Source organism: Siphateles boraxobius, unplaced genomic scaffold (genome assembly GCF_051911475.1).
Source record: "Siphateles boraxobius isolate OS27281-9 unplaced genomic scaffold, OSU_SipBor_1 6, whole genome shotgun sequence".
In the NCBI taxonomy this organism is placed as follows: Eukaryota; Metazoa; Chordata; class Actinopteri; order Cypriniformes; family Leuciscidae; genus Siphateles; species Siphateles boraxobius.
Genome location: NW_027509186.1, coordinates 19,283,933 through 19,311,521, shown reverse-complemented (window position 1 = coordinate 19,311,521; position 27,589 = coordinate 19,283,933). Strand labels below are relative to the sequence as shown.

Here is a 27,589-nt window from a genome sequence, read left to right as displayed (position 1 = left end):
AAGCCTATATCAGTCAAAGCTCAGCCTTAGGAGGGGAAGAGACAGGGCAAGATAAAAACATAGAGAAAAAGAGTGATGCTGATAAGGAGAGAAAAATAATCAGCTGCTCACTGGTTTTAAAGCTGTTGTTATCCAATTTGTTTGGCCTTCAAAACATCTTAAAATGCACATGTAGATATGTGGAAATCAAAATTATCTTGGGGGAAACCTTCCAAACTCCTTAATAGCCTAGCCTCCCATTCAGGACCTCAGGGATTATAAAACCCTGCCATATGCATGTTAATGAAACTAGTTAATAGTGAGCATTAGACCCCAAAATAAAGTGTTACTTTTTTAAAACCATACCTTCATTGGGGGTTGAGCCCCCCTAAAATGAAATTCCTAGAATCGCCCCTGTCTATAGCATAAAAGATTAATTGTCAGAACGTTGTCTCTCAGTTGAATGTCGCGCAGACGTTGCCACAACGTTAATGTGTTTGGTGCTACTGAGCTGGCCCTCTGTCAAATTTTAAAACCCAGTGTGGCCCTTGACCCAAAAAATTTGCCCACCCCTGCTCTAAAGAGCACTCCAGCTAATGACCGTTTCAAGAAGTCCATCCATTAGCTATTTAAAATAGCCAACAACAGCATAAAATGCTTTTTAACCGGTTGCAGAGAGCCACTTTTTACAGAAGCTCGTAAAAACAGAATTCTTTATGAACAAAGCTGTATTAAAGGGGCATTTGGCAACTATTTCAACTTAATAAAACCGTTTAGAAATCATTTGGATGGTTTAATAACCTCTTCCGGTGAGAATGGTGACTTTCCCCGTTCCCTCCAATGTTCCTAGGCGAAAAACCAACCTTGCAACATGGGAACTAACGTCCCGGTAAGTTGGAAATAGGAAGTCTCGTGAGAAGCGAGAACGAGCGTGAAACACAAACTGCTTTACGGCAATTCGATATAAACACACACGCTGCCCTCAATGTGTATGATGTATTACCCACCTCGGTAGACATAGCTCCACACAATAAAGTTGGCCGGCTACGATAATAACAAATGCACATGAGCAGTGGTAGAAAGGGGGCGGAGGGTGCTGCAAGTGAGTTTATTTTACGACATTGTTGTGAAATATACGCCTCACAGCTGTAGGGGGAGCTCGTTGAGAAAACATGCAACAACAAAAGTGAAAATCAGCGAAGAAATAGCTAGAGTTGCCGAGTGCCCCTTTAAGCACAAAATATTGGATTGACAACCGTATTCTACTGTGCAATAATTCACTGTAATAGTCCAAATACTTACGCTGCTCTCTCGTCGTATTGAGATTGGAGAGCCCTGGGATATTTTCTTTTCAGATGCTCTTGCATACAAGTTTTGCTGCTGTGGTTTGCCATTTCAGTTTTTATTCAGTCTCTGTTTAAAAAATTCCCACACTTTATGTCGGGCTTGATATTTTTGTAATAACTGCTGATTTTTAGCATTCTTGGGAGCCGGCATCATTGGGGAAAATAGACAGATCCAAAACAATTTATGTAGATGCGTCATTCCAGCCCTTCGTTGTTTTGTCACGTAACATCCCCATTAGAGCTGGGTATTGTTCAAAATTCGATAATACCAATACCTTGACTTCGGTACCGGGTTCCTGAACTATACTTTTTTCGATACCAGTTTTATGAAATTCGTTTTAACAAGATTACCTTACATGTTACCTAAAAAAATTTGGTTGGATTTTTTCCTGACAGTTTACTGACTCAAAGACTCATATAGGCCACTAAGGGGGCGGAATATATGCGCATAAATCTTGCCGCAAACTACTGGCAAAAGTAGCTTAATGATTATGAATATGTCAGGGAAAAAATAGGTCAGTAGCCTTGTCAGTGACGGCGTTTCCATTAACCGCTGTTATGCGACTGAAATATAGGTGCAGGTGTTTACAGAGCTTTTATTTATTATATTTTCAATACTTTGCATTTTATAATAAACTGTCTGTCTGTCTGTTCAGTAGTTGCTATGTAACTAACAGATGACACACATTTAAAATTGTGGTGCTTCTAAATGAGTGATAAAAACAGTTGCAAATGCTGTACAAAATAGGCCTACACATACCATACTCATCTGTGCACCAATAAAATGTGCAACATTTTATGTTTTTACTACCAAATTATATGTATCTAATTTATTTAAATTGCAGTGGAATGTAATTTACAGCGATTTCGGGGCACGTGAATTGCCTGAAAAACCACCTCAGGCAAGCGTGAAAACTGTGATATATGAGAGTTTCCATTGGGTGTATTTTCAAAACGCAATTTCAATTTAGGCTACTCAATTTGAAGGGTAATGGAAACGCGGCTAGTGTTGGCTGCAAAGATGACGTTGGCATTGTTGCTGACGCGTCATATCCGTAGTATAGTGAATGTGCACACGCCTATAGAGAGAAATGCACCTTTCATTTGGATCACATAATCAGAGTATTTGTTTTTGATTTAAAATATTTAGTTTAAAAGTAGACATTTCAAGCTCTATAATTGCATATTTCTCATATCTGTGAGACAAGTAGATTGTACGCTAAGTTTCGGTTTATTTATTAATTCTTGCAGTCGAAGATGGAGCAGCTTTCTACTCTTAAGTTTAAGTTATTCCGTGCACTGTCAAGTGCTTCATCATTTGTCGTGTTGCCGGTCTTGGCAGCAATTATTTTGTCGCAAATATTGCATCGCTCGCTGTTGGCATCGAGCCTTGTGAAATGTATCCTCACTTTTGATCTTTTCCACATCTTTTACATCTGGGGTGGGGATGCTTACACACTACAGCCTCAAATGTAACTGTGAGCAACGTCTCTGGGCGTAATCGGCGTGAAATAGTGTTTTTCCTTGATGCCTCACCACAGCCAATCATGCTGTATGCTTATTGGCTCACTGATGTTCACATGAGCCGATGACAGCTCTCTATCGAGAAAGCAAGTCTTGAGTCAAACCGCTCAAGCCATTGATTAAGCTGCCATGTCACTGCGTGGGCACTGCTATGAAACAACGCGTTCGTTGCGTGGAAACGTCGCCGTTATTTTCTTTAAGATAAGATACTGAAGTTTTACGGAAATGGGTCGTACCTGTCCTGAGCAGTTGAAGTAAAACCCCACTTATTCAAGGGTGCGCATTTATTACATGGAAAGAGCAAACGCATAATAGACCTAAAATGCACACGCTTCCTATGAATCATGAATGATGAATGAAATTTAACTTTATGTCGTTAAACTGAATGTACGAAGGAAACTGCTGAAATAACTACAATATTAATTACACTGAAATAAGAGCGCATGGTTTATCCATCAATCAGATGCGCATTAAAGTTGCATTCGTAATCGTTACTAGCCTATAGCAAAAGTAGACACCCGGCGCGTTTTCTTTCAGAATCATAGGAAAATGTTCAGTATAAAGAGAACAAAGAGTATTCCATGAGGAATACTTACTATTCCAAGAGGAAAAGTTAGTTAAGGTTTAGTTGGGAAAGTTCTCACAATGGAAGGATGTACCAGGAACACTTTAAGGTTGTGTATCCATTAACATATCCTACAAAATAGTTAGCATGATGAACTAACAATAATTTTAAAGCCTTTTTAAATCTTGGCTTACATTTCTACAAATGCTCATTTATAGGCTTTAATAATAGATTCATTAAAAACTAGCATGAACTAACATTAACAATAGACAATTTTATTTTTTTTTTGTCCCCACTCTCTGACCCCCGTAGGCCGCTGTGTAATTCACACCCTGACTTAGACCCAATGGGGGAAGTATTTAAATAATCCTATGAATGCATAGAAAAAATGAAGAATCGAATCGAATTAATCGAATCGCATCGAATTTTAATGTGAATCGCATTGAATCGAATCTTTCTGAATTTGCAAAAATCATTCTTGAATCGAATTGAAAACCTATGCATCGTGAATCGAATCGATTCGCTGCCTACCCAAAGATTCACAGCCCTACTAACTACGTACTTGTTTGTAAGGAAGGTTGGGAAATGGGAATATTAACTAATTTCTGTATCCAATATGGCCTTCAGGTCACGTGACAAAACAACGAACGACTCCGACTCGAGACATGAACTAATCATTTCTGTTTCCGGTACAGAACCTATGAGATGTTGTGCATGCATGGTCGGTCAGGTTTATGTTCTGTTCTGTTTTGGTTTAGTTTTTGTGTTCCCAGTTCCTGTCTTCCTTTGGTTGACCTAGTTTCCTAGTTGTTTTTTTTACCCTAGCAAGTAGCAACCTATTGTATCCTACCCCTGTTAACTCACTCATTTAGTCTCTGTTTATACTCCCTGTTTAGTTTCTTGTCTGTTCTTAAGTTGGTTGTTCTGTTCCAGCACCCTGTTCTCTCTACTTAGTGTTTGTTAATTTTAATTATAGTTAAAGTTTTACTGCTGCAACTAGAATAGATCTTGCTCAAACTTATCCTTGCTGCAACCAGAGTGACACTAAACTTAAGGCTTTTTTTTTTCTTTGGAAACTATTGAATATATTGTGAAATATTTATTTAGTATAATGTGACCATTCAAGTTATTGCCCATCCCTGATTGGAGGAATACATAAGGAAATATGATTCTAGATATAAAAATGTAATGTCAATTGTAATATCCAGATATTTAAAAGGTGGTTAGATTGTGTTTTGTATTGTGTTTTTTATAAACTTAAACTTATTTATAAGTAAATACTGAGTTTACTGCGTTCATTTATTTGTATAGGCTATAGCATAATATAACTACTTTTGATTGGCTAAATGAGCTAGAGATTAATATTAATAATATCAAATTTATTGTGGAAATTCACACTAAACTTTTTTGTTCAGACTGGATTTGTGAGGGTGTGAATATACACACCAAGTGTTTTCACAGTATCTGATCCAGACTGTTCATGGTGATTTTGGCTGCGGGGGGTCATTAACACAGTGTAAGAAGGATTAGACGAGAGTATCGCATAATATGGCTTATTGACACAAGTTTATATTTCACATGCTAAGCAACATTATTAAAGGGATAGCTCACCCAATAATGAAAATTCTGTCAGTAATTATTACTCACCCTCATGTTGTTCCAACCTCGTAAGAACTTCGTTCATCTTCGGAACATGAATTAAGATATTTTTGATGAAATCTGAGAGCTGGATCACTCCTCCACTGGCTTCTAAGGGATTGAATCTTGCCGGCCCCGAAAAGTTATTAAAGACATTGTTAAAATAATCCAAGTGACTACAGTGCCTCAATCTTAAGTTTATCAAGCGACGAGAATACTTTTTGTTCGCAAAAACAAACAAAAATAACGACTTTATTTCAACTATTCATTTCCTTCTCTGTGGGCCTCTAGTCAGTTAACGTAGTGTGATTGCGTAGTGCTATGTCACACGTAGGCTCACTATTTGACGACGCTGGTCATGTGTGTGATGCGTGTGACGTCCACAACAGAAGCTTACGCTATTACACTAGTGAACTGACTTGAGGCCCACAGAGAAGGAAATGAATAGTTGAAATAAAGTCGTTATTTTTGTTTGTTTTTGCAAACAAAAAGTATTCTCGTCGCTTGATAAACTTAAGATTAAGCCACTGTAGTGGACTAATCTTGGACTATTTTAACGAAGTCTTTAATAACTTTTCGGATATCAAAAATATCTTAATTCGTGTTCCGAAGATGAACGAAGGTCTTACGAGGTTGGAACAACATGAGGGTGAGTAATTACTGACAGTATTTTCATTTTTGGGTGAACTATCCCTTTAACACTAGAAGTGCCAGAATTCCATAACTACTTGAACTGCCACAAGCGGTCATTTTGACCGCTAGATTCCAAACTCTATATCTTTAATGATAAATATATACCCAATTGAGAGATTAATACATTTATTGTAGTAAGATATATTTTAAAAACAAAACAACACCAAACTGTACATTTAAACAAGTTTAATTATACATTTATAAATAATAATATCATATACCGTAATTATCGCATATTCATAACAGATAGGCTATATTTTCATATCCATTCAACATAACTCAGAACAAGATAATAACAACTAAAAGTATCTTATTTAGATATTCTGTTGACAGTGAGAGAGACAAAGGTCAACCGCGGGTAATGTAACAAAAGAATACTGCGAAATTCAGTGCGGTTAATATGACCGTCTTTGGCCGAAATCTGTAAATATGTTCAGTTGTTTTTTTTGCCTTATGTGTAATTTATATGAAACACATTTTAAATGAAAATACAGACACTTTTAGGAAAGGTCAGGTACCAGCAGGATTTTATTTATTTTTTCAACAAAGTTATTGCAGATATAAAATTCAAAACGGTCTGACCGTTGATGGCCGTTCTAGTGTTAACTTAAAACAAAAGTTACACAGCGTACCTTTAAGTACATGTACTATTAAGAAACTGTTAAAAATTTAAATAATGAGTCAATTCATCATCAATCCTTCTTCCATTGGCTTGGCTTTTTGGAGAACTGAGGGATTTGAAATGTTGTAAAAGTGACGCATCGGTGGTTTTACTACTCAACAGGCGAGCAAGGTATTTTAGTGAGCAGATAAATTGCCAAATCTCTCTAACAGAGTTCATTGTAAAGCATTATCTATAGGGGCTTTCACACCGGATAGTTCTAGGAACTTAGTTCTTGGAACTAACCACCGGAGTGGTTCCCCGAGAACTTTATTTTGATGGAAACAAACAGAGCTCGCTTTCTCCATGTTCATTAGTTTACGATCTGTCTAACACTTTATTAGATAGAACGTCCTGGTTGCGTATGCAACCCACCGTTCCCTGAAGGAGGGAACGGAGGACGTAGTCGACGCGACTGAAATGGGATCACGCTAGGGAGCCTATCATCTTCGAGTACTATTGAACGAGCCAATGTAATTGGCGTGCGTGATTCGCATCACACACTCCGCCCCCGCGGCGCGGGTATAAATACGGAAGTGGATGCACGCACTAGTTGCTTTTCGCTGAGGAGCCGAGAGTAACCCGGGGTCAGCGGTGGTCCAGCGGTAGTGGCAAGGGGACTACGTCCTCCGTTCCCTCCTTCAGGGAACGGTGGGTTGCATACGCAACCAGGACGTTCCCTTTCAGTCGATAACGTCGGACGTAGTCGACGCGACTGAAATGGGATCAACCATTGAACACGCCACTAACGCTGCCACCTTCCAGTGCCTAAACCAAAGCCTCCTGATGCCCCCGCAAACTTAAGTCGGGGAAGGACAGGGCTTAGGCCAGGGAAGTCACTGCTGTTCCTACAGGACCACTGGGAAAGCGTTCCCCGTACGTTGGAAGGAAGGGACGCTGCGGAAGCCACATCCAACCCGAGGGAGGAAATGTGGAGAATACACATATGAACTGGGCGGAAACCGGGCAGTCTAACATATGGAATGTCACTGGGGTGGCTCCAGCCTAAGACGGGGGGAGACACACCGGACAGTGACGGCAGAGAGACTCTGCCGAGGGAAGACACGGGCTCACCGCAGGGAGCCGTATCGTGGAAGAATACACATATGGGGTCACCGAAGGGACCGCAACATATGGACCCAGCCTAACACAGGTTCCACACTGCTTACGAGTGGTAGGCCTAACACCAGACGTTCCGCACGTCCGACGTCGGAGGGGTGTGGAGGAACTCAACAGGGTTCAATTTTAAGGGAACTCAACTGGAGTAGAAAGGCGCACGTATCCAGTCCATAGGAGGGGAATGGCGCAGCAAGCCGACACTTGAACCGGGCTCACGGTGAAACTGGCTTCATGAGAAGGGAGCCCACGGGAAGCAGCGGTTCAACTAGGTGTCGTCCAGCCCCCAACTCTAGAATCTGTTTAGCAAAGTATATCGTCAACGCCCAGGCGGAGCACTTTACACTCATCATAGAGGAGCTCAACACCTAAGTGGACATGTTGCATCTCGGATCTTTGCCGAAATGAAGGCAAGCACTAAGTGCAACTTTGCATGGAAACAGCCTTCCCTCTCTGCTGAATTCCACAGATATTTGAAGAGCTGGTCTGAGGTCTATGACTTGCATTCTGTACACGTCCAAGCGAATCGGACAGAGAAGCCAGGGCTGGATCTGCCTCCTCCAGGGCAGCGCTTGCAGGCTCACCACCTGCTCCTATTACGGGAGAGGTAGGAACCTTGGGCACAATCCGAGCCGGGATCTCAGCTTGTGAGAGTTAGCCGGCCCAGACTCCAGGCACAATACGTTGACCGAAAGCGAGCAAGTCCCTACCCTCTAGTAGAGACCACGCGAGCAGGAGAACTGATATAACAGAATTTTTAACTCACTACCTGCAGTGGCTCAGGGGCGGTCTCTGCAGTGCAGTCGCACCAGGGACAAGGCCCAAGAGGATAAAGAGGGACACAAGGATTTACAAGACCTTGCTCCTCAGGAACCTGACGATCAGAACGTGCTTCTGCATACTTCTGCAACACGATGAGCGTCGTTTAAACACCGAGGCAACATCATTTTGAGGGTGATTTAGGAAAACAGCCTACTGCAACCCATTTTGCAGGAAAGAGAGCACTGAAGTGATCGAAAGCTTTCAGGATCTCCTCAGGGGAGAAGACGCACTCAACGACTAGGTTCCACTTCTAAAGGCGTAAGCACGCTACCCAATTCTAGGGGGTGCTCGCAGAAGTGATGGTAACTAACACATGTTCTTGTGATAGCCACCTGAACCTCCGCGTTCGGATGTAAGACCGCCCGGAATCTCCGGGGGAAGAACGCGTGTGCCATCGTGCCCCGTCCCCGAATCCAGGGGAAGTCAGGAAGGCTGTTGAAGGGAACCAGGTCTAGTTGGGCCAATGAGGGGCAACTATGAAGACCTGATCCTCTCCTGACATGGCACGTAGGTGCAAGTGACGGGCGCAAAAGACAGGAGCATTGCTCAACACAACATGTGAAGATCACTGGGCTTCAGGAGCATTTTCTGCTCAGCACTTGGGTGTGACAAGTTCACTGAGCTTCAGGAGCATTCCTGCTCAACACCTGAGTGTGATAAACTCACCGAGCTTCAGGAGCATTTCTGCTCAACACTTGAGTACGAAGAACCTCACTGAGCGACAGGAGCATTTCTGCTCAGCACTTGAGTGTGACAAGTTCACTGAGCTTCAGGAGCATTACTGCTCAACACCTGAGTGTGATAAACTCACTGAGCTTCAGGAGCATTTCTGCTCAACACTTGAGTGCGAGGAACTTCACTGAGCACCAGGAGCATTTCTGCTCAGCACTGCGTGTGATGAATTCACTGAGCTACCTGTGATGGACTCACTGAGCTACAGGAGCATTGCTGCTCAACACCAGAGTGCGATGAACTTCACTGAGTTTCAGGAGCAAATCTGCTCAACATGAAGAGTGATGATTTCACTGACTTGCAGGCGCAAGGCGACCATGAGTCGCAGTCACTTTTAGAAGGCTCACTGGGGTTAAACGCATTTCTGCGGGCCCCTGGGGCCGCTGAGTCCCAGTGTTTGTCCAAGGGTAGTCCGCTCGGTTTACCCAAACACTGGCGGAAAAATAAAACCGGGGGGGCAACTGAGCGGCCCCGGAATGGTCATGACCCAGCTGGACCCAGGGGATGGAGTCTCCACTTGCCCTGGCTATAACTGTCGTGAGGCTCGATGGCGGCACGATTGAGTAAGCAGGAGGAGTGGAATAAGGCGCCCTCAGAAGCGTCTGACTCCAAGGAGGAGGTGACGGGTGAGTTTGTGACATGCAAGGGAAGCTTGCGCAACGGTCGCAATGTCTAACAACTCGAGGCACGAATGCCCGTGTAGTCGGGGGTCGCCCAGGCCCCCGTTAAAACACGCCCTTTGTACATGGCCGCTCTGTTGAAGAGGGTTTGGCAGCAGACCGGGATGAACTATAGTCACACAGGGTGAGCTGCTCTGCCACGGTCACCTCGGGACTCGATCGTGAAGCTAGCGCTGAAGCGGTCACATATGGAGGGAGCCAAAGGCTGCGACTACCATATACCCCAGGAGCCTCTGAAAGTTCTTTCAGTGGGACCCTTTCTCACTTCAACACCAGCTGAACACATTCTCATTGGAGAGACATGTTGGACCGAGTACCTCTCCAAAACTAGAAAAGAGATACTCAGCCCGTGGGCGAGATTACTCTCTTCCAGTTGACCTGAAGACCCAACGGGCTCTGGAGCACTCGAGGGGAAGGACACTGTACTGATACTCCACCCTTAGACGCAACACACAGGATGGCCTGCGGTGCGGGAGGTAGAGATCTGAAGCACATGTCTTTCAGGTCAAAGCTGCAGACCAATCTTGGGCCAAGATGGTCACGACCCACCACCTAGTAGCACGAAGAACGAGTTTACAACTGGCCTTCGTACCGGCTGGAGGAGCGGCTATATCAAATCCTTCGCCAGCAGGATAAGATAAGCACGCACAAGTCAGGAGCACTGCTCAACACTCGGTGTGATGAATATCACTGAATTTTCAGGAGCACGTCTGCTCAACACCTAATGTGATGACTATCACTGACTTGAGCGGGGTAGCCGAGCCTGAGGTGGGGCAGCAAAGTAGAGAGAGTGGTGTTAGTGTGCTGTGCAACACTTACCTGTCTCCACAAGCGGCAGGGGGCGCGTGAGAAGGCGGATGACCGGGTCCTCGAACGCACCAAGCTGCCTGCTGGCGACCAAGGGGGAGCTGAGGGGTGTAAGGCTATACAGGGTCACACCCGCCAGACTGGCCCTCTTGGGACCCAGGAACAGATGAAATTGCTCTCTCTTTGAAGTGTGGGTACCGCTTGCTCCGCTTTTTTTTTTTTTTTTTTTTTTTTAGGGAGCCAGCGGCGGAACAGACACACACACAAACAAAGGCTCCACCCGGCCCTCACCCGGGGGGAGGGAGTGATCGTGCCACTCCAAGAGCATCTCATCCATTCCTGGGCGGCCCGCTCCGGAATGCTTTCGCTGTCGCTTGCCACCTGGCTTGGCAGCGCCTGGAGCGGGCTGGGCGTCTCTACTGCGGCCGGCTCCCTGCTGAGGCCTGGGTGGAGGCTGCTGCGGAGGGCCAGCAGGAGCGGCGGCCGGAGAACGCCCACGGCGACGAGCAGGCGGAGGAGCTGCCACCGGCGGCGGGTGGAGGCAGCAGCTGGCCACCGGGGCAGGATGTGCCGGATGACCTCCGTCTGCGCTTGAGCGGCAGAGAACTGTTTGATGCAGTTCTCCACCGCGTCGCCGACCAGCCCAACCTGGGAAATTGGGGAGACCAGGAACCGAACCTTGTCCGCATCCGCCATACCAACCAGGCTGAGCCAACGAAGGCGCTACTGGACCACCAAGGTGGACATCGCCAGACCGATCACGCACGCTACGACACCCGTACCCCGGAGGGTGAGGTCGGATGCAGTGCGGTGCTCACCTATGAGCGCACGGTCTGGATTACCCTCGTGCATGCCATGGGTGCCCTAGCCTGCAGCAACGCCATGGCACGCAAGAGGAAGGGGCTTGCCCACAGGCTTTGTAAGCTCTGCCCGTCGGAACGGACGAAACTCACAGGCCTTAGGGGGGAGACGAGGATCCCCCCAAAAGGCAGCGGCCGCCGGACACAGGTGCACCTGTGTCGACAGACCGCTCCAATGGAGGGACACCTCGCAACCCTTCCCCGTTCCTCCATCAAGGGTAATGAGGGGGAAAAGCTATTCAGGCAGTTTCTGGCAGAGAAAGATGCTGTTCACCACCTGATAAGCTCTCCATGCATTTCGGGAAAGAAAGGCACTGGGGCGGCGAGCTGAGAACCAGCGCGGCCCGCCCCAAGATACCAAACTCCAGATTCCAACCGAGACTGAACGGGACACGGTGGAGGTTCCACTCGAGCCCGGCAGCCTCGGCGGCCCGTTTCAGCATAGCTGATAATTCTGGATCCGGCTCGGGCAACATTGAACTCCCGGAGGGAGACAATGCAGCCGAGTCATCATCTCCAGAAGTCAGCTCACCCTCTGATGCTGCAATCGGCGTCCTGTCCTCCAGGGGAGCCCCGAGTGAAACCGCTGGCCCACCCATTACAGATGGACCAGCAGAAAACACCGGAGGCTCCAGTGGTTGCAGTGGAAGGGAGGAGTGAGGAGCCCACAGGGAATGGTTACCGGGCGGGACATCCAACACTATCCTCCGGTCACCCATCCCACACAGCACCCGAGGGTGGGGCATGGTAATGGGGACTCGCTCTCCGCGAACGAAGGCGAGTCTCGCCCTCAACACTGCGACAGTCATGTTCCCACAGTGAAAACATGAGCTGTCCACAAAAGCTGTCTCAGCGTGCTGTAAGCCAAACACGTGACACAACAGTTGTGACCATCAGAGAGAGACAGGGAACGACCGCACCCAGAAACGCACGGGCGGAATGACATCTTGAAAAAGACGCAAACGCACCCGTGTTGCTCTTTCAGAAAATAGGACCGTCACCAGTGCCGGAGCACACAGGGAAATGACCGCGGCAACACTGAACAGAGAACTGAAACAGTGAAGCACTCACTTTTCCGCCCTCTAACCAGCCATCAACACACACAAACATTTAGAAATTTGTTGCTGTTAAAACAGCAGTTGAGAGCTCAAAGCTCGCGATCACCGCTGCACTCGCGCTGTAGAACACCAGCACTGGGAGAGTCTTCCTGAAGAACACCGACACACTCGCTCGTTGTAGACAACAGCACTCTCAGAGACATCAAACGATCGGCTCCGAAGCGAAAGGCAACTAGTGCGTGCATCCACTTCCGTATTTATACCCGCGCCGCGGGGGCGGAGTGTGTGATGCGAATCACGCACGCCAATTACATTGGCTCGTTCAATAGTACTCGAAGATGATAGGCTCCCTAGCGTGATCCCATTTCAGTCGCGTCGACTACGTCCGACGTTATCGACTGAAAGGGAACTCTTATACACTGAAAGTAGATTGTATATGAAAAGTTATTAGCGTATGATGTGTGGTTGATGTCCAGTGTTGCTAGCTGAGCAGAAATAAATTTGCATGTTTAGCTTGGTCCCCTCAAAGATGCGTTTTCTCCTCAGCATAAGGTTATAAGGCACGTCTATCACTGTTTTCCATGAAAGTTTCTGCAGTAAATTTATAATGTGTGTTCTACAAAGATTTTTAAAAAAATGGCGGGTGCTGGTGTTTCGCGTGCGTTCAGCCAATCCACGTACACTTATGTCACGGATAGTCATATACTGTAGTGCTGGTTTAGACCCTACTTTGAAGTTAAAGCTAAATTAGTTCCTCCAAAAGAGCTCCTAAAACTAAAATCGTTCCTAGTTCCTGCTGTGTTAACACGCCGGCATTTGGGTAATTCTGCCAACAGTTCTAGCAACTATGAAAAGATTCCTCCGGAGCAAAAGCCCCTTATTTTGAAGGGTAATTTCATTATGGTTGTTGTAGCGCTGTGCTGGGCCTGGAATTTAGTTTCAAGGAAGTACCATGTAGGGGTATATCTACAGTAACGTCTTCAGCTAGTCAGCTTGATATCCTTTCCATCTAAACTGGTTATATCTCTTAAGGCTAGTGATGAACTCTTAATGAGCAGTGCGATAACCACATTCATCTGCTCAGTCACACACAGCTGAAGCACAACCAAAACAATGTTCTCCCGCAAATGCATTTTTGTTTTAACTGCTAGAGGGCCAGAAGTTACATAGTGTACCTTTAATATTGTATTTTACACGATCACTGGTTTGGTCAGAACTTCACAAAAATTGATGAGCATATGTGTCATAACATGGCGAAGAAGCATGCAAAGTTTCATGGAGATCGGATAATAGGTGGCGCTATAACTGTCAAAAAGGTCTCATTATTAGGTGTTCAAGCACGAAGTGCTGAAAACCTATTGTAATTGCTATTTGAAAAAAAAAAACCTAAAACGCATCGTGCAGCCCAAACCGTAAGACCTAGAGACTTGAAACTTGGCCAGATGGTAGGCCACACTTTTGGGGAGAACCTATCAGAGTATGACCCCAATTGGCCCATAGGTGGCGCTACAGCAACCAAAAGTACTAAATTGCTCATAACTCATTGACCGTTGGTCCTAGCCTCAAGCTTTTTACACCACTGTGATCCTTGGCTTAAGACGGACAATATGTATATCTCCGAATTCGATTTAAGCAACAAAAAAAAAAAGTTATGTCGGATTTTGTCTTAAACCTACTTTTGCGAACTAGTCCCTGGTTTTTTGCCTGATCGGAACCAAACCAGTCTAGGCCTATTCTCTGGACTCTCTAGATCAATAATTATCGAAAAAAAGTTGAAATTTTGCAATTGGGTGGCTGTAACAGGGTCATTTAGAAAAGGGGCGTGGCAAAATACAGTCAAAAGCCTATAAATCATAAATAAAAATCAGAACTTCACAAAAATTGATGAGCATATGTGTCATAACATGGTGAAGAAGCATGCAAAGTTTCATGGAGATCGGACCATAGGTGACGCTATAACTGTCAAAAAGGTCTCATTATTATTAGACCAACTGACTTTGGCCTGCTCTTATTTCCAGTAAATGCTAGTTAAGACCAATTTGTCATCATCTACCCATCCTCATGTTGAAACATAGTTAGACTGGGACTAACAAGGCTAATATCTCAGTGACCATAAGGTAGAAAAAGTAACATGTTTACAGTTCAATAATGGCACTTTTTCTCAAGTCTGCCCACAGGAAATGGACTGTAATGACAGACACAGACTCTGAAATGCTACAGCTAAAGGCTTTTAAAATTTCTACTGGGCTTTAGAGTAAGCATAATAATCTCGAGAGCATGAAGAGAGAGAGAGAGAGAGAGACAGCGAGAGGCGGTCGAAGAAGGAGGGAAGGGCAGCTGTGATGTCAGTGTTCAGCTGCTCTGATTCAGAGCTTATGATGAAGGGGGTGGGGCGGGACAGTGAGGGGGGCTGCGCCGGGGTTTCTTGGTTACTGGGCTTGGCTTGGCTAGAGCGTGCAGGAAACCAAACAATGAGGTCTGCTTGAGAAAATCCACAGCTCTGTGTGGTGTGTTTTTCATGACCATGGATAATCTTTCTAGTGTTTTGTGTGTGTATACATGGAAATTAACACCCATGTACAGTAGCTAAACAGTGGGGCGAAATTACTAAACAGTTGCACATGGTATTTCAGCTATTTTTGTGCATCATATTTGCTATCATTAAATTATATATTTTTTATATATATATATATATATATATATATATATATATATATATAGTATTTGCAAACTGTCCATCATAGCGATGGGTAAAAAAAAAGCAATTTCTCAATTTGAATCAATAAAACAGCTTGAAAAAAATACATCAAAGCCATTCAGTGATGATAGCTTAGGCTACTAACTAACTGTAGAGAGGGGCATTTTGCTAGTAGATATATGCACTATATTGCATATTCATTACATTATTTACTCAACCTATTCTCCAATATTTAATGTATTATTTAATAAATCCATCATGAAAACAAGTTTATGTTTATGACAGCCATTATATTTATTCTACATTAATATATTATAACTTAGTTATTATTAAAAGCTGCCTGATGTGTCATTTAAATGTTTTTATACAAATTATTTGTAAATGTATCCCCTAATATTATAGTATGTACCCACTGACAGGGTTCCCTATATTATTTACAGCTTTTGAGATTTAAGAGATATATATATATTATTCAAAAAAATTGACATGTACTGTACCTGATATATATCGAAATGAATCATTATTGAATCGATTTGAATTGTATCGGAATTGAATCGAATTGCAAGCTTGTGAATCGAAATCGAATCGAATTGTGAAATTGATCTGTTTCTCTGACCATAAATCTGCTGTTTTGCTGTTTTCTTGGATTTTACCTGTTTTATAGAGTCTCTCCCTGACTATTAGCTCTGACAATCAATCCGGAGGGATATTTTTGTTTCCCTTCTTTAGTCACTCATTCTGCCCTAATTGTTGATATTACTAAACATGCCTACTTTCTATAGAAAATTAGTCAAATCATAGATGGAGCCTTAATCACAAAACCTTTTATTGAAAAGCAAGGGCATTTCTAGTGTTTCAAAGTACTAACCGTACTAACAGAATTAGAGGCTGTTTGCACAGAACGTGATTTTGCATTCAATTGTACCTTTCTATTCTGCTGTTTAGCTTCTGTTCTTTTCATTATTGCATCACATCTCAAAAGCGTGTCTCAAGAAAATCTCATGTAAGCTTTTTTTCTTTTCTTAAATCACTCCTGAGGGCTGCGTCTCACGTTTCTAAAAGCAAAAATGTGTTCTTTGTGAATGGCCCCATAATTAATCAAATGATGATCAAAGGATTAGAGCATCATACCAATTGTGTTGTCAAACATATTTATGGCTTTTAAAATGTGTAACGTCATATGCACGGTTCAGGTGTCTGGATCATCTTTTGACCATGCATCATCTTTTTGTTTGTGAATTTGGTGCTAAAACAACACACAGAAGTTTTCAACTGAAACCATGCTATCAGCGGGTCATTATTTATTGTCAACAAAATTTCACCAGGGATTTATCTCTGCTGTCTTTCTCGTCTTTATATTTATCCCAGTGGCTAGCAATGATCAGTTGATCTTTCTCGCTCTCTCTTTGTCTCTCTCTGTGTGTGAACGGAGGAAGGAACTGGGAGGATTTTTAGGAAGTGCCTTTTAGAGACTTCCTTTTTTTCCTTCCTCCTGCGATGATACAGAAATGAAAGGTGCGGTACTCAGATAGATAATATTTAAAATGTGTGTGTGTTTTTTTTAATTAAAGTCTGAAAAACCACTTTAGGGAGGATAAAGAGAACACAATATTGCCGTAGCTCCAGGGCACCGCAGTCTGCTGCTTTTCCACAAGCTGGAAATGAAAGATTGCAAGAAGCACAGAACGTCTTGACGTTACAGGTTAGTCATGATGGAATTGGGAAGTTTCTAATCCCACGATGTGAGGGATGAGTCTGCAGTTTTCTTGTCTTCTTACAGCTGCTGGTGTGTTCATTCATCACACTGCACTAATGTTAGCTTCAGAGTACAGGCCTTATTTGATTTGACATGAGTAAAAATGAGGCACTCTAATACTAAAACCAACAACAGGGAATCAGACACGGGTCAGAGGTGGAAAATCACAGCAGACGAGGAAGCACATGGATGCTGAAACAACAAACAATACCATTTGCTTACAAAAACACACAGACAGACAGACATATGACTCTCTCAATAACAGAAAGGCTGTTATGTTTTGGGTTTCATCGGATTTAACATTTGTTTGTGAATGATAAACTGCTGCTCTGTTTTTCACAGTCATTTATTCTGAACAATAACACATTGTAGTTGATGGAGAGAACAGAGTTAATCTATTTTCTATCTGAGCAGACAGATGATCACATGGATGTGTGTCATGGATATAGCTGATGGCCAAAGCTCCTGCTTTCAGACAGACTGTTCATTCCTATGGACACTTGTATGTCCTGATTTTTATTAAAACTAACAGATTTTCTTATTATACATACCATCATTTAAAAGTTTGGGGTTGTTAAGATTTTTTAATGTTTTTGAAAGAAGTCTCTTATGCTCACCAAGGCTGCTTATTTTTGATTAAAAAAGAGAATACAGTAAAAACAGTAATATTATAAAAAATTATTACAATTTACAATAACTGTTTTCTATTTTTTCTATTTATTCCTGTGATGGCAAAGTTGAATTCTTATGCAGATCTGGGGCTTAAGAAACATTTTGTATTATTATCAATGTTGAAAACTGCTTAAACGGTTAGTTCACCCAAAAATGAATATTCTGTCAGTAATTATTACTCACCCTCATGTTGTTCCAACCTCGTAAGACTTTCGTTCATCTTAGGAACACGAATTAAGATATTTTTGATTAAATCTGAGAGCTGGATCACTCCTCCATAGGCTTCTTCAGGGATTGAAACTTGCCGGCCCCGAAAAGTTATTAAAGACATCGTTTAAATAGTCCAAGTGACTACAGTGGCTCAATCTTAAGTTTATCAAGTGACGAGAATACTTTTTGTGCGCAAAAACAAACAAAAATAACGACTTTATTTCAACCATTCATTTCCTTCTCTGTGGGCCTCTAATCAGTTAATGAAGTGTGATTGCGTAGAGCTACGTCACATGTAGGCTCACTATTGGCCGACGCTGGTCATGTGTGTTATGCGTATGACGTACAACACTTACGCTATTATACCAGTGAACTACTACTAACTTTTCGGGGAACAGGTGTCAATCCCTTAAGTAGCCTATGGAGGAGTGATCCAGCTCTCAGATTTAATCAAAAATATCTTAATTTGTGTTCCTTAGATGTACGAAAGTCTTACGGGGTTGGAACAACATGAGGGTGAGTAATACTGACAGAATTTTCATTTTTGGGTGAACTATCCCTTTAAGATTTTCATGGAAACCATTTTTTTGGGGGGGATTCTTTGATGAATAGTAAAGTTTAAAATAACAGCATTTGAAATATAACTCTTTTGTAACAATATAAATGTCTCTAATTTTACTTTTGATCTTTTTAATTAGTCATTGCTGAATAAAAGTAATAATTAAAAAAAACTGGTGAACTTTTCAAAGCCCTGTTATATTTAGTTTTCCCCTAGTTCTGGACTCAGATTCTCAACTTAAAAAATATGAAACTACAACCTAATATGAATGATAACATTTTAAATACCGGAGGGCATGTGTTAGATTAAAATATGTGATCCAAAATCAATGTAAATGTGTTACAATGTGTTTGTACTGTGCATTATTTTTAATCAATTAAATCTTTTTTTGTTGTTCTTTTGTAAAATTGCAAAAAGTGCGGAAATATTATTTCATTGTATTTAGGTGTGATTTTATTCCAGATCATGTTTAATTGTACTACCTTAAAACCTTGTCATGCATAAAAACCTTTATTGTGTGATTTTGCATGAAATGACAGTTTGAGATTATGCAAGATTTTCATTGGTCTTTGCATAAACATGGGATTATAGTACAGCTGTATTCAAAGATTAACGTTCTCTTTCTCTCTCTCTTATAGTCTGAGAGGCCTCTGTCTCTTCATTTGAATGCCTCTCACAATGGCTAAGCGGGAAAGCGGCAGCACCAGCCCGGTGGTGCGTCAAATAGACAAGCAGTTCTTGGTGTGCAGCATCTGTCTGGAGCACTACCACAACCCCAAAGTCCTGCCTTGCCTGCACACCTTCTGCGAGAGGTAAACTGACACATCACAATAAAAGTGCCTCGTGGATGAATGATCGAATAGCCTGAATGAGACTTTCAGAAAATGCCAAAGACTGTCTGTGTTCTTTGTGTGGAAGAAATGTGCTCAATTCTGCCCAAAACACTAGAGGTCTGTGGGTTTGGGGGTGTATCTGTAAAATCACAGCAATCTAGTTGTCTTCAAGATGATCCAGTGTTGGGTAGTAACTGCTTTAAAACAAAACAAAAAAGCACACTAAATTAACAACATTTTTAGGAGCATGACAAATAAATTATCGAGCAAATTACAGTGTACATCTTCATTTTTTGTTGTTGTAATATTGTATTATAGCCGAGCAAAGTGAGGTAATAATGAAACATGCTTGCTGTCCACTCTCTCTCTCATGAAATGTTTGGGAATTTTGTATTCAAGTGAAGTTTAAGTTTTTAAGTTCTAATAAGCTATATTTAAAATTATTCAAGATTTTTTCTTAAATACATTAAAAAATAAAATAAAATTAACATAATTTCCCAATTGCTGGAGGATACATGCAATGTCAATTTAATACACTTTTTAATTTTGCCACAGCCTAGCCACACTGAACATTTTATAAAATAATATCATATTTATTACATTTGAATCAAATTTGATTACATTAAAAGCAAACTTGATTTTTAAATTGCCAGAGTATCAATTTAATACACATTAAAAAAGCAAAAACAAAAAGTCTAATACCGTCTAGCCACACTGAAACAATATTTACAATAATTTTACTTAAAAATATTATATATTCAATTAAAGCTGCAGTCTGTAACTTTTTTTGTGTTCAATATTTACAAAATGTATATAATAAACAAATACATTATGAATCCATTTTCCAAACCATGTTTTTGTCTTATCCTGAATCACTACGGTACACCTATAATAAGTGTTTATTTTCAGACTATATTAGACTGGTTCGGGTCGTTCCACTGCAGAGTATCAAAGTACCCGCTAGGGTTGGACAATAATTCAATATCAATATATATCGCGATATATTTTTTTTCGATAACGGTGATATGATTTTTAAACACATTTTCGATATTTCAATATACATTGCAGCATTTGTCACTGACTGACGTTAGGCGCGCAGCCGTCAGAAAGAGCAGAACACAATTGGCTACTTTCCTGATGACGTACACCACAGACACGCAGCCACTGCTCAGAGCAGCGGATCTCCAACGCGGCAAGTTTCAGCCACAGAATGAGCGCCCCTGACCGCAATGCAAATGTGACTGAACGAGCTTCCACAAGTGAGGAGAAAGCAGACGAAATAGTTGATAAGAGAGGAAAGACTAATTCAGTGGTATAAATTCAGTGGTGTTTCGGTGTTTCAGCGTGCTGCAAAATGTGCCGGAGTGTGACTGCCGAGTCCGACTAGCAGCGGGAAAACATCAGACGAGGATCAGGAGATAGACTGTGCCGATGCGCACGTCCACGGCCAGGAACGTCGCGTCCACACTCTAAAAATAGCTCACCGAAAGTTCTAATGAGCAGGTATCGCTCCCTGTGAATGTCCTGAAGCGCGCGCACACACGCACACGACGCGCAGAATCCAGCTCTCTTTCTTTAGCGCTTGAATAATAACACACACATTTATGCCAAAATGTCCGTTTTGTCAATTGTATCCTCACAAGAACAGTCTAAATGAGTTAAATAAAATCTTAAATGAAAGTTAAGAGTAGCCTAAATGAGAAAATTAAATGCGTAAGATCCTCTCATCAGCGACAGATCTTAAAGGGACAGCAGCCAATTCTGTCTGTCAGTTAAGTTAACCAAAGAACAAAGGGGAACAGAGCAAATTACTCACTGATGTTGTCTAAAGAACGTGTGTAGCTTTAATAAGGATTAATCTCTATTTAATTTAGACTGCAGTTCAGACTATTTGATAACCTTATTCAATTTCTGTATATTTCAGTTTTATTTACACACAAAACATTAATGGTGAACATTTTTGACTTTATAAAATGATTATCTCAAGTCTTCAACAAAGTAAGACATATTTTTGTTATACATAGTTTAGTAGCCTACTTTTATTTTTGGCAGAATTTTTCATTATAATCAACTTAATTATTTCCTGGATTTTGTAACACCATAGTCCCTAAATTTATGTAAATGCAGGAAATGGGATTTAAATCGGAAAAAAATTCCCCCATTTTGTGTACCAAATGTTGCACAAATGTTATGGCAAATGTAAATTTAAAAACAGAAATGCATTGCCATTTTACATATTACATTGTCATTTTGCATATTACATTTCAAACTGAATATTGCTACCCATATGCTTTCATAGTCTTGTAGCAGGTATTGAGAAGAGAATATTATTGTTATGATGGGTTATTTCATTGCTTCATGTAGTTTGTTATGGTGCAGTAGCGAAAGACTCCAGCAGATTTCATAGACTTGGCAAATTCATTTTTCAGAAGATTGTAGGAATCTGTTATGGGCGTTCTTGGCCGTTTTTCTGAGGCTTTTATATTGTTCATATGTCATATCGATATCGGAATTATATCGTATCGACCGAAATTAAGAAATATATCGTGATATAAAATTTGGCCATATCGTCCAGCCCTAGTACCCGCTTGACTTGTCATAGATATAAACAGAGAGAAGTAGCTCGGGCTACAATGTTCTTCCGCAAGATGCATGCAGTTCTGTTTATTAACCGCTAGAGCGTCAAAAGTTACGGATAATAACTTTTAATTCTGGATTGTCCAAGTACACATATAAATGTCATAATATTTTTTTAAATCCCACAACAGTCTAGCCACATTGAGAATTTTACAAAGTAATATTCTCACTGTGAGAATTCTTAATATTCTCAAAATAATTCAATTTAAAAGTAGTACTAAAATATTAAACAAACTTTATTTCTGGATTGCCAAAGTACATATTCAACGTCAATGTAATACACTTTTGTTAATCCTTCCACAGTCTATAGCAACTTTGAAAGCATGCAAACTGCATTTAAAAATAAGTTTATTATTGAACTTAATATAGTAAATTATTTAACAATCTAATTTAGGCAAAATTTAAATGGTTGTGACAGACTTCACTGCCTTCACCTCAAAGTGATGCTGCCGCCCATTGTTTTTCACCACTCATTTGCATAAAGTTTAAGATTTCCCAAGATTTCAACACTCTCGCCACTCTGTTGTAAACCGCACACTTCTCTGTGCAGGACTGCCGCTCAGCTTCTATAAAGAAATTATTTGAAATACCGCACTCAGATCCACCGTGCCAGTGAACACGTACAGTTTGACTTAATGCTCTTCCTGGGCTTCCAGAATTGTAAGAAAGCAATGACCCAGATGCTGGATTTTGGTTTAGAATGGCTGTCGTATGACATCATGTTTAGAAACCGCCCTGTAAAGCAAAGACCGAGATGACCATATTCCCTCTGCCGTCACTGACCTGGAATGTGAGCCTCAGATTTTATAAACAGATCATATGTCCTCACAGAACTGTTAACTACTTTTATTTTCTATCAACCTGTCAAAATATTTACTACTGAGATTTAATGAGACTGAAAAAATACAGACAGCTATTAATCACGTCTTGGGTTATATCTTCTTTTACAATCCACTTGATGTGGAGGGAAATCTTTACAGCTTGCTTTTATGTCATGCACTATGTTTTCATCACAGATGCCTCCAGAACTACATCCCCCCTCAGTCCTTGACCCTGTCCTGCCCAGTGTGCAGACAGACCTCCATCCTGCCAGAAAAGGGTGTTGCAGCACTGCAGAACAATTTCTTCATAACTAATCTGATGGAGGTGTTGCAGAGGGAGCAGGACTGCACCCGTCCCGAGGCCTCCAGTGGGCTGGACTCAGCCGGTGCTGCTACATATGCCCCACCCCTGTCCTGCCCCAACCACGAGGGCAAGGTAAGCACCCACACATACTGACAGGCCAGTACAGATGGGAGTAGTGCAGTGGCCTCCTACTATGAACTAAATGCACATACTTCGCTGCTGATAGGGAAAATATATACATTTGAACAAGTACCTGGTACAAGTATTGGGACATTTGCAGCCTTTAGGTTGTAATTATTATAATTTGTAGTTTACTTATTATAATTTGTGTATCCTTATGAATACATCAACCTAATTCTAATAATAATAATTAATAATTAGAATAAAAAAATAATAATAATAATAATAAAAAAAAAAATATATATATATATATATATAAAATTAGAAAATTTTAAATGAATATTTGGTTTATATATATATATATATATATATATATATATACTGTATATATATATATATATATATATATATATATATATATATATATATATATATAAAATACTATATAATAGTATTATTATTATTTCAGCTTTATTTTACCAAATTAAATTATTATATTTAATTATTAATCATTTAATTATTATACCAACAATAGATGCATTTTATTTATTTATTTAAGTTGTTTTTAATCTATGTACTATTTTAATATTTTCTGTGTTCTTTTTAATTTTAGTTTAAACTTAATAATTTTATTATGTGCTTTTGCCATTTTTATTGTTTTAAATATATATATTTCTATTTAAGTAATTAAATTTTATTTTAGTTTTAGTCATTTTAGTACTTCAACCTAAACCTATTTATTTCAGATAGTTGTCAATGAAATATTTCTAATTCAAATTTTCTAAGTTTTTTAAATGTAAGTTTTATAATATGATATTTATATTATATTTTATTTCTGCATGTTTCAGCTAATTTTTTCTATTTTATTTTATTTCAGCTAATATTTATATAATTGTTTTATTTCAAGTCTTTTCCCATCAGTGTTCAGCATTTCAATGAGTTTTTGCTGCCCTCCTCAGGTCATGGAGTTTTACTGCGAGTCTTGTGAAACGGCCATGTGTTTGGAGTGCACAGAAGGAGAGCACAGAGAACATGTGACCGTTCCACTGCGGGATGTTCTGGAGCAGCACAAAGGCGCGCTGAAGAACCAGCTGGATGCAATTCGCAACAGGTTCACGCAGCCAAAATAATATTAAGCTCGCTGTTAATCTGAGCCAGCAGCTCATTTTAACCCGTTCTTTATACACTAGTCACACTATGACCTCCTTATGGAAAGTTTGGCTGAACATTGTCCTCATTCTGCATCTGCAGGCTTCCTCAGCTGACTGTAGCTATAGAACTGGTAAATGAGATCTCCAGGCAGCTCACAGACAGAAAGAATGAGGCAGTGAGCGAGATCAGCAATACATTCGAGGAACTAGAGAAAGCACTGACCCAGCGCAAGACTGCCCTCATCACTGACCTGGAGAACATCTGCAGCACCAAACAGAAGGTGAAAAGCTTACTCCTCAAAAGCATAGCTCACCCAAAATTTTTAATCTGCCATTATTTACTCACCCTCACATAATTTCAAACCCATGTGGATGCATAATTGTAATTATATCGACTGTTGCTGCAGGTGCTGCAGACCCAACTCACTGCATTACTGCAAGGGAAGGAGAACATCCAGAGCAGTTGCAGCTTCACAGAGCAGGCACTGAACCACGGCAGCCCCACTGAGGTGCTCCTGGTGCAGAAGCAGATGGGAGAGCGGATGGGCGTTCTCGCCCGCCATGCTTTCCCTGAGCAGCCCCATGAGAACGGACACCTGGACTGTCAGGTGGAGACAGAGGGGCTGCGCCGCTCCATACAGAACCTGGGAGTCCTGCTCACCACCAGCGCTGTGGGCCACACCAGCGTGGCTACTGGAGAGGGTCTCAGACATGCTGTTGTCGGGCAAAACACCACTGTTACAGTGACCACAAAGGTTAGTAGTGCCAATCTTGTGTTTGAGTTCTATTTGTAAGCATTATGTAACTTAACCTTTTATTGAAAGTCCAAGCGGGTCTACTGTTGTGTCCAATATAATGTTCACTGCTCCATTTTTCAAAAACAGCCTCTTTGCAAAGTCTGTATTACATTGTGATAGATTCAGAAATCAGTCAGTGTTGTAATACATTTCATTTGTAAATAGTCTTAATTAGAATTGCAGTGATTAAAAGTTCTGTCTGATACATAAATAATCAATAATAAATTAAACTATATTATAATACATTTAAAATTAATGATAGAAATATAAACAATAACATTACAAGAAATCAAAATATAAAGTAAAAAAATTAGTTTTTTTAATGAAATAATTTCATTTGAACGTTTATTTATTGTAAAAATGTATTTTTATCATTTATTTTAAATGTATTAAATAATTATTTATTTATTATTGACAAATTGTTAATTATTTAAATATTATTAAAGAATAAGATATCTTTATGAAAATAAATCATAATATCTAAATATAATATTTGAAATAATAATGTAAAAATAAATTCTAATTAAATTATGTAAATTACTTTATATATAAATATATGAATTATAATTATCTTTGTAATTGTTTATACTTTTTAAATGTATGTATTTTTATCATTTACTTCATTAAAAGAATGATGTATATATATTATTAAAATATTATTAATGTCTAATTGCTAAATCTCTAATATATGCCAACATTAAATCAGTTCAGTTCAAATTTATTTTTATTGTGTTTTTCATAATACATATTGTTTCAAACCATTTTCTTTACAGAAAATGCATGATGTTGTAGGTTTGATCTAATAAAATGAGCAAAGCACAAACCACATGTTGTTTTAGAGGGACTGTCCTAATAAATGCTTTAGGTCGATTTAGGTTCGTACTTTGTAGCATAAGTCTTCAACTGCCTTCCCTAGGACAAAGACGGTGAGCTAGTAAAGACTGGAAATGCTGCACTGAGGGCTCAGATCTGCGGTCCAGATGCAACCGTCACCCAAACCGACATAACAGACAACAAGAACGGCACCTACGAGATCGGCTACACGCTCCGCTCAGAGGGCGAGTTCTCTTTCTCCGTCCTGCTCTACGGGCAGCCTGTGAGGGGCAGCCCCTTTCGCCTGCGAGCCATTAAACTCTGCGACGCCCCGCAGTCGCCCGACGACGTGAAGAGGCGCGTGAAGTCTCCCGGAGCAGGTGGAGGGGCTGGAGGACATGTGCGCCAGAAGGCGGTGCGCAGACCCTCAAGTATGTACAGTACAACGAAGAAGAAGGAGAATCCCATAGAGGATGAACTCATCTTTAGAGTGGGTGAGTTAAGAGTAGGGTGTTTAATTTTACATCTTTACATCAGATTGTATCCTGAAATCCAATAATACATATTTAAGATGCATTTCAGATTGTAAATATACTTTAAAAGTACAGTTTGTAATATCTTTTGGTATGTGAAGGTTTAAACTAAATATATTTCCAACTTGGGATTTTTTTATTTATTTTGTACTAATTGAGATTCCAGCCATGGAAATTTATATAATCTTAAAAGTCACAGAATTTTCAATTTCACAGGAATTGCTTAGCAAATTGGTATGAAACATATTTTTCTAAACGAAAAATACTTGTACTGTAAATATACGGAGCCCCTAAAGAGACATGGTAAAGGAAAAAGGTCATCTGTAAAGATGAAAAGGTCCTGCATTGAGCTTTACTGTTGGCCTGCATCAGAATGTGTCAGCTCAGCTCTTATTTGATGTGACAGGGACGCGGGGGCGAGAGCGGGGGGAGTTCTCCAACCTGCAGGGCATCTCTACCACCAGCAACGGACGAATCGTAGTAGCTGACAGCAACAACCAGTGCATACAGGTAATACTAAGCAGCCTGTAGGCCACCTTTAAAGGAGTAGTTCACTTTCAAATAAAAATTTACTGATAATTTACGTCCATTTGTCCATTTCTTTCTTTCTTCAGTTGAAAAGAAATTAAGGTTTTTGAGGAAAACATTCCAGGATTTTTCTCCATAAAATGGACTTCAATGGCAACCAACGGTTTAAAGGGTCAAATGTCAGTGTCAATGCAGCTTCAAAGGCTCGACACGATCCCAGTCGAGAAATAAGGGTATTATCTAACGAAACCATTGGTCATTTTCAAAAAAAAAATAAAAAATTCTAAACTTTTTAACCACAAATGCCCGTCTTGTACCATCTCTGAGATGCGCCACGTATTACGTCATCACGTTGGAAAGGTTGCTCGTTTACAAGTTTGAAGTAGGAGGATTGTTCAAAGTTATTGTATGTTGAATGACACATATTTATATGTATTTGTGTCAGTTTATTGTTTAAAATGGTCCTTACATGTGTATATCCTGGATGTTTAATGATGTCACACGTGACCTTTGCAAATGTGATTATGTAATGCGTGGCGCATCTCGGAGATGGTACAAGACAGGCATTTGTGGTTAAAAAAGTATATATTTTTTATTTTTATTTTTAGAAAATAACCGATTGTTTCACTAGATAATACCCTTATTTCTCGACTGGGATCGTGTCGAGCCTTTGAAG

At 40.7% G+C, this 27,589-nt stretch overlaps 1 protein-coding gene across 2 annotated transcripts in view; it reads left to right on the top strand.

The window, feature by feature from the left end:
- trim3a (tripartite motif containing 3a) overlaps nt 1-27,589 on the top strand; it is a 56,396-nt gene that overhangs the window by 9,693 nt on the left and 19,114 nt on the right. The window contains exons 2-9 of one of the 2 annotated variants that reach the window (XM_077208140.1): nt 16,769-16,881; nt 19,015-19,188; nt 22,863-23,103; nt 24,051-24,202; nt 24,343-24,523; nt 24,650-24,997; nt 25,956-26,346; nt 26,792-26,895. In XM_077208140.1, the coding sequence (XP_077064255.1) occupies nt 19,043-19,188; nt 22,863-23,103; nt 24,051-24,202; nt 24,343-24,523; nt 24,650-24,997; nt 25,956-26,346; nt 26,792-26,895 (1,563 nt within the window). In that variant the 5' untranslated portion in view covers nt 16,769-16,881; nt 19,015-19,042. The remainder of the gene's footprint in view (nt 1-16,768; nt 16,882-19,014; nt 19,189-22,862; nt 23,104-24,050; nt 24,203-24,342; nt 24,524-24,649; nt 24,998-25,955; nt 26,347-26,791; nt 26,896-27,589) is intronic. The other variant, XM_077208139.1, reaches the window with a different exon arrangement.